Source organism: Leuciscus leuciscus, assembly GCF_965113295.1.
Source record: "Leuciscus leuciscus genome assembly, chromosome: 6".
Classification (NCBI taxonomy): Eukaryota; Metazoa; Chordata; class Actinopteri; order Cypriniformes; family Leuciscidae; genus Leuciscus; species Leuciscus leuciscus.
Genome location: NC_138730.1, coordinates 25,416,716 through 25,424,496, shown reverse-complemented (window position 1 = coordinate 25,424,496; position 7,781 = coordinate 25,416,716). Strand labels below are relative to the sequence as shown.

General features: G+C 41.3%; 1 protein-coding gene across 1 annotated transcript; it reads left to right on the top strand.

Annotated features, from left to right (window-relative positions):
- Positions 1 to 261: 261 nt before the first annotated feature.
- Positions 262 to 5,967, top strand: crsp7 (cofactor required for Sp1 transcriptional activation, subunit 7). Its single transcript, XM_082172531.1, has 3 exons — positions 262 to 611; positions 2,070 to 2,144; positions 2,616 to 5,967. The coding sequence occupies exons 1-3, from the start codon at positions 540 to 542 to the stop codon at positions 4,242 to 4,244; spliced, it is 1,776 nt and encodes a 591-aa protein (XP_082028657.1). The 5' UTR covers positions 262 to 539; the 3' UTR covers positions 4,245 to 5,967.
- Positions 5,968 to 7,781: the final 1,814 nt, after the last annotated feature.

Sequence of the window (7,781 nt, the reverse complement as noted above, 5' to 3'; positions counted from 1 at the left end):
TTTAACTATTTGAATGTGCTCCATACATATTGTAGTAATGTTGTTCAATTTGTACAACTGTTTTTAAGTCAAATGTATTTCAATAGACGTGGGATATAAACAAATATTTTTTATTATAGCTATATCTATTCAGCCAGACAAACAATGTTTTACTTTTTACACACATTCACAAATATATATTGTAGTAACCGGTTTGCATAATTTGTCTTGTCTGGTTGAATTGATTTGAACCTGCGTGATGGCGTCACGCGGCGTCGCGCTCTCCCATAATGCAGCGGGCCTGAGGTTTTGATCCAGTGGAGTTCATGAGATCGGTGAGAGCGCTCGACGCAATGAGGCGGAGAGACACGACAGCCGTCGAACCTTCATCTCCCAACTGAACACACACATACACCATTTCTCAAGCCAACAATCACATCAGAAACATGTGGTTCGGCAACTTCTCAATCCTCCCGAGAGGTCTGTGAGTTCCTGCTATCCATTAAGCCCTTGAATCCGGAGGATTTTTCCCCCGTCGGCCGATTCGCACCGAGCAGGCAATGACAACGGCCTCCGCAACCCCGCAGCAGATGAAAGACCGGCTGCTGCAGGCCATCGATAGCCACAGCAATGTGAGTAACCCGCTCACTCTCCTGCCGACCAGAGCTCACTTTCCCCGACACGATACAGTTAGAGCCTTATCTGAAGCCGCCAGACGCCGTACCGAGCGCCTGAATGTGTGGCAGAGCAGATGTGGAGCTCCCATTAGCTGCCCGCTAACGTTAACTGACGGGAGGTACATTTACCCCGCGCGCTGAGCTAACAGAACAGAACAGTCGGACAGGCACCAGATTGCCCTGATTTCAAACATAAGCATGCAGTGAGAGATTAAAAAAAAACCCTGCCATCTCGATTTAAGGTGTATGATTCGATCAGTCACAGATGACATGTTGTGTGAAGCCTGTTAGCGGTTTCATGCCAAGCTATCTGCTATTGAGCTCTGGAGCAGATTTAAAGAATTCTCTGCTCGCTTACCGTATCTCTAAACAATATCTCTAATGACGCCAGTGTACATTGTCTGTTGTTTCCTGCTTAAATATGGCACATCTTGGTTAAAATGAGCTAAAGTTAGGTGTAACTTACGTGGCTAGCTGACACAGTGGCATTAGCAAAGCGCTAGCAGGTGAATATATGCTGAGAGCAGTGAGTTAGCTTGATTGATTCTGTATCACCAAGAGAGATTAAAGCTGTTTTGGTGCCTTCAAACAGTCCTGGGTGTTTCTCTGTGTGTGTGTGTGGACTAACCTGAACACACAGCTGGTTGGTGTTACGGCAACGTTGCGGTGCTAACTGGGCACTCAGACCATCTAGAGCTAGCCTGCTGGCTGACTGGAAAATGTGACAGCCACATTGAATGTTTTGCTAAGCTAACACCTCGCCATAAAATAACTAATGAAGAGCAGTATAGAAATAATCAGTGTAGAGGTTTAAGGAAATAAACAGTCCGTGTAATTGCCGTCGCAATAAATATTCCCTACTTCAAGGTTTCAGTGAGTCTGTTTTCACTGGAGCTTTTATGGTAAGTAAACACTGTTAAGGTTTGATTAACCCCTAAAATATGTTTGTCCAAGTTCATTTCATACACACTTTGATTATTTATGTACACCGTTGGGTTTTGTTTGGCTATACATGTCCATACATAGTTTAGTGCATTGTTACTGGTCTCTTGGGGTTAAATTGGTAGGTTAGGGTCAGGAGGGTCAGTATGCTGCCCTGTAGTAAATGAAGGTTAAACCCGTTGTCTATTGATTGAAGCACTCATGAACAGGCTGAGCTTCTACTACCACAGATTAAAATACTTTTTTTTCTCAAACTGCCCAAAACCTGGAGGCTGACTCTGACTTACAGCAACTAGTGTTGACTCCTAGACCACAAATCAGGCTCACAAAAGTTGTGTTGTGTATTCCAGTATTCATTTTGAACACTACCTATCTTTAGAACATGATTCCAAAATTCTTCTTTACCCGTTATTTTAGATATTTCATACTGTCATTGAGGTTTCATGTTAAATTGTCCCTTTTCCTGTACAGATCTGTAACATGGTTGCAGTTCTTGATGTTATCACCAATTTGGAGAAATACCCTATCACCAAAGAAGCACTTGAGGTTGGTACTTAATTATTCTCATCATCAATAATATATTTTTGGGTATAACTCTGCTAAAGACAAGTCATGGCATATTGAATACTCAAGGCTCACCGTGTCCCAGACACCAATATTTTAATGATTTAGAAAAGATAAATCACTGTTTGGAGATTTTGGAAGATAAAAGGTGAGGGTCGTGATTTTAGTAATTTTTTTGTCAGTATACAGCACCATGAGTGTATTTTAGCACTGTTTGTTTGCTGTTGATCTGATCTGAGCTGTTGATCTGTACCAGGAAACAGTGATGCGTGACGTCTGACTTAACACCTGACTAATATCTTATTTATCATTACTCTTAGTTATTTTTTCGTGCTGTTTGAAATAAATAGTCATTGTTTATTTGATGTTCAATAGAAAAATACATTTGTGAAAGCTGTGTGATATGATTGTAATATGCAATTTTGAGACTTTTCTCTTTCATTTTCATTGCAGGAAACCCGCCTGGGGAAGCTGATTAATGATGTGAGAAAGAAAACAAAAGATGAGGACCTTGCCAAACGTGCCAAGAAACTCCTGCGGAACTGGCAGAAGCTGATTGAGCCTGGCCAAAGTGACACTCCGGCGAGAGGAGTGCCAAACGTCCCGGGCTCTGCCAATGGAGGTGCTCACCCCTGCCGGACAGACACCCCTCCAGTGGTCCCCCCTCCAAGCAAGGTTGCTCCTGAGCTTAAAACCAGGAATGACATCCATAACACGTACTCCCCAAAGGCGGAGAAATCCAGCAGCCGAAAGCGGCGGGGGGAGCCAAGGGATAGTCCACATCTGCCGGCCAAAATGACAAAAACGTCCCTTTACGAGCCAGTGTGTTCCTCTACCCCACCATCAAATGGAATTAGGGGAAGTCCCGAGCTGCTTCCGGAGAAAGAGGATGATGCGGCGTCTGACAGGATCCGCCCGGAACACCTAGAGAATGACAGGCACAACAAAATCCCTGTCAATGCTGTGAAGCCTCATCCAAGCTCTCCGGGGCTTACCAAACTACCTAGCACTTCCTCCCTACTCAAAACATCAGTGTTACAGCAGCATGCGAGAATGGACGGAGGCGGGCAGAATCAACCCAAAAGCCCTCGGTACTCCTCGAGTCCACGCAGCATAACGCACGAGGCGATGGCAAAGAGGTCTTCAACATATGCACCAAAAGGGACTCTCTCGAGCCCGTCTCAGAATTCTGCCCAAGTGCCCTCTCCTTTGCCCACACTGCAGCCTTTAACGTCACCGGCCCAGGTGTTCATCGGGGACGGTCCGTCATCTGTGGGGCTGGAAGGCTCCATGCACTTGCACAGATTGTCGGATAGAGTCTCCCAGCCTCCGCACAGCACTGCAAAACTGGAGCCCCTCTCCAGCTCCCCACTCACCGCACACAGCTTGGAGGGCGCTGAGGCCAAGGGTGAGCGGGAGGGAGCGACCTCCAACTCGGAGGGCAAAAAGAGGAAGAAATACAGACCCAGAGACTACACGGTAAATCTTCAGGGGCAGCCCTCGGAGGACAGGAACAAACCTGTGCGGTTAAAAGAGCGCAGATTGACGTTCGACCCCGTGACCGGACAGATAAAGCCCCTCACTCCGAAGGAATCCCACCATGAGGAAGAGTGCCAAGGACCGCCGATTGCAACGCCCTCGGTGAGGACTGAGGCGCCGCAGCAAAAGACCCCTACGTCGGTTCCCAACCCCTTTCAGCAGACGAACTGGAAAGAGCTGTCCAGAAATGAAATCATTCAATCGTACCTTAATCTTCAGAGCAATGTTCTTACATCCTCTGGAGCACAGACCCACGGGGCGCACTTTTTCATGACTGAATATTTGAAAAGAGAGGAACACGATGTCAAAGAGCCCCGAAAAATGCACGTTTTAGTACAGAGCAGCTCCCCGAAAGAACTACCTGGGGTGACTCGGGACGTAACAAATGAGGACCTTCTCAGAATACACAAAGAACACTGGCCTGGGGTGAACGGTTGCTATGACACCGAAGGAGCCTGGTTCGATTGGACAGAGTGCATATCATTGGATCCTCATGGCGATGAGAGCAAATTGAACATCTTGCCATATGTTTGCCTAGACTGAGAGAACAGGGTTTGGAAAAGCTTTCAATGTTCCCACTGTGAGTCAAAGGGGATCGAACCGACTCTCCTTGTCGCTCTGTACGAGGTTCATCTTACAGGTGTAACGAGCAAACCAACAGCAGTTGTTCCGAGTTCGGTTTTCCATAAGAAGGAGATGAAAAGATGTCCTGTTTGTAATGTGCTGCTACCAACAAGAATTTGCAAACAAGGGTTGTATATAATGGCTCGCAGGGATTTAACTGGGCCAGTTCTCGCACAGTGTGTGATTAAGAGGGTCCGAGCAAGCATTGAGCAGTACAGATATGTTTGAAAGCAAGTCGAGAACACTTTTTGGCAGTTACAAAAAGCTTTATGTGACAAAGAATAAATTATAAAAGTTTCTTATGTATGCATCTATTTATTTGACCATGTTTTCCTTTTTTTTTCTTTTTTTTTTCTAGAAGGTTATCCACTAAGATGTGCAGATATGTCTGAGGCTTTTCTGTTCGCATCACACACTTGTCCCCTTATTTGTGATGTACACAAGGCATATATAAATACATTTTCCCTCACAGCGGCTCTCATGTACATGTGCTGATCGCAGTAGATACCGACATTCCATTCTGAACTGAACATTTCTCGCTTCACATTTCTTTCTCGATTTATCTAAAATACGTGATTTTTCATACAAGAGAAAAGCAATCTATTTTTTAGATGTTAAATAAAACTATTTTAAACAAATCTGTTTGCCTAGATAATTGTAAAAAGAAAAAAATATGGATAAATATGTCGAAAAAGAAGTATTCGTGCTAGAAGAAAACGCAATGAATGGCCACAGAGGGTGCTACTTTTCATCTTCATACTGTGAGGACAGAAAAGCAGGAAAATGTTAATATGCTGGAAATATACTTGTTACCATTCCTTTAGATATTGTTTGCCTTATTGAAACCATTCTACGATGACTTTATTTCAAGAGCCTTAGTGAATGTATGGCATTTAGACTTTTGTTTAGGTGGTACAGAAGGAAACACCTCTAGGCATCTGCCATATGGTCTTTTTTTTTTCTCAAATGGACGCATTGTGCTATAAATGTGTCAATAAATATGCGCGTTATCCTGCTTGTCTGTACATAGTTCTTGCAATCCATGTAAAACCTTTCTAAGTCATTTTTTTTTTAGTGTGAATGTAATTATTTTTGGAGGAAATGAAGCATTTGGAATGAAAGACCCAATCGTTTGTGTTACTGTTCACAGGAATCTATAGACCTAGATGAATAGGTTGTGGTCCTATTATTCATTCAGTGTTTTCAGTTTGACATAATATTGTTTTTTTTTTTTTCATTCAATTTTTTTTTTTTAATGCCTTGCCATTGTTTTGAAGAAAGACGTCTTGTGAAGGGGGTGAAACCTATTTGCTGCCGACTTGCAAACACTGTGTGCTCTGCTACCTTCGTCCTACCAATGTGCCTTTGATGTAAAAAGTTTGGAAAGGCTTCCGCTAGCTTCACTTGGTTTCAAAAAGTACAGCATATGTTTTCTTCAAACCATGTCAGATATTCCAGGGATATACATTGTTTCTGAAGCAAAGGCCATCTAAGAGCTCAATACTTGGTTAGGGTATTGCAAATATAATTTGCAATTTAAAACTAGAGGAGAGACTTCTTTGATCATTTTTGATCAGTATATTTGTTCAGTGTTTAACATCACTCGTTTGTTCGAAAAAAATTAAATAATCAAAACTCTTTGCATCATGGTACCCTTTCTTCCATCAAGGTTATCTGTCCCAAATCTACATGATTGACATGTTCATGAGAGCAAATCTATCATTCAATGTTTTCTGTACCTTTTCAGGAAACTATTTAGCTCTTAATCAATAAAATTGCTGTAGTCGGTTTGCATGCTTGGTGTGTCATGGAAACCCCCTTTAACTGAAGTTGACAAGGCTAACCAAAAGTGGTTGCAGTATGTACACGAAAACAACCTAGTCTTAAAGGGACAGTTCACCTTTCATTAACACCCACATGCTGTTCCAAACCTGTATGCTTTACTTTCTTCTGTTGGACCCAACAGCAGATTTTGAAGAATGTTTTAGCATATTTTTGTCAAAGTGGTTCCCCATTTAGTTTCATTGTATGGACAAAAAAAGAGACATTTAAAAAAAATATGTTCTTTAGTAATTAGGCAGAAGGGGGCATTCACACAACGCGCACAGTGGACTGGGGGAAAAACATAAAACATGTTTTTAAAGTTGAGCTTATTTAACCTTGAGTGCTGCATTTTTAGAATGCCATATTCTAAACATTTTTGAATCTACTCTGCTGTTGTTTCCTTTGTTTTTCTATGTAAATGTGCTAAAGTAGTTTAAAGTGTTTGACCGTCGCTTGCAACTTTTGCAGCATCTCGTGGAAACAGCATTGTAAAAATGCTCAAGTTAAAAGTTGTTCAATTTAAAAAAAAAATTGTTTCTTGACTTTTGCCTTTTTTAATTTCATTCCATTTCATTTTTAAATGCAAAAACGCATTCTGTGTGAATTGCCCCTTATACACCGAAGTTTACATCAAAGGCATAGGCTAACTATAATAATCATTCTAACATTCAAATAGATTTTTTTTCGGTTACACTTTATTTTAAGGTGTCATTGTTACAGTGTAAATATATATTTAAGTACTGAGTAATAATAATTAACAACATGTATTTACTATAGGGTTAGGGTAGGATTAGGTTTTGGTTTAGGGTTAATTGCATGTAATTATGCATGGATCATTTGCTCATAACTATGGTAAGTACATGTAACAATGTAACAAGGTCACTGTAAAATAGTGTTACCTTTTTTTCCATTCGAAACAGAAAAAACATTTACAGCTAAACAGAAACCACCCAACTTTAAAGAGCTTGAGCATTTAAGGCGGCATACATTATCAGCCCTTGGTGTGGACGCCAAAATAATTATTGGTATAGTTACCATTATAGTTGTAATTCTTAGTGTAAACAGGCCTTTAGTCACCACAATTATCATGATCACTATCTATGTCTCTTTCTTAGAAAAATTGTGCCTACACATTTCATTATTTTACTCAGCGGAAATTAGTATATTTATTTCACAGACAAGGCTTAATATAGTCCCAGACTATATTTGCATGTTTGAGCTGTTTCAAATGAAAGCAACTTGCACTGGCATATCTTAAAATATGTCACTGCCATTATTTTGTCTCAAGATGCACACCATAATGTTTTTTCTAAGGGATGTTTAAAAAAGCTACTGAAATGTCCTATTTTAACTAAGGCCTAATCCTGGCTTAATCTAAGCATTGTCTGTGAAACCAGGCCTTAATTTTTTTCACTGGATTAGAGTGTTCCTCAGTAGGCTACCTGTTCAAAATCATGTGACTGATTACATGTATGACTAATTTGCCTTGACATCCTATCTTGCTTTGCTTCCTCAGCATTACAGAGATATTTCATGAGTGTTAGTGACATCATTCAGTAGCCTGCCGTATTCCCAGAGGTGACTCAATCCTCAGCTACCGCGAGTCTGGAATACCAGGATGGACACGGATAC

Bases quoted from the DNA above. Each gene is read 5' to 3' on its own strand.
- crsp7 (XM_082172531.1), top strand. From the start codon at position 540: ATGACAACGGCCTCCGCAACCCCGCAGCAGATGAAAGACCGGCTGCTG. The intron at 612-2,069 runs GTGAGTAACCCG...TTTCCTGTACAG, and splicing joins CCATCGATAGCCACAGCAAT to ATCTGTAACATGGTTGCAGT. The intron at 2,145-2,615 runs GTTGGTACTTAA...TTTTCATTGCAG, and splicing joins TCACCAAAGAAGCACTTGAG to GAAACCCGCCTGGGGAAGCT.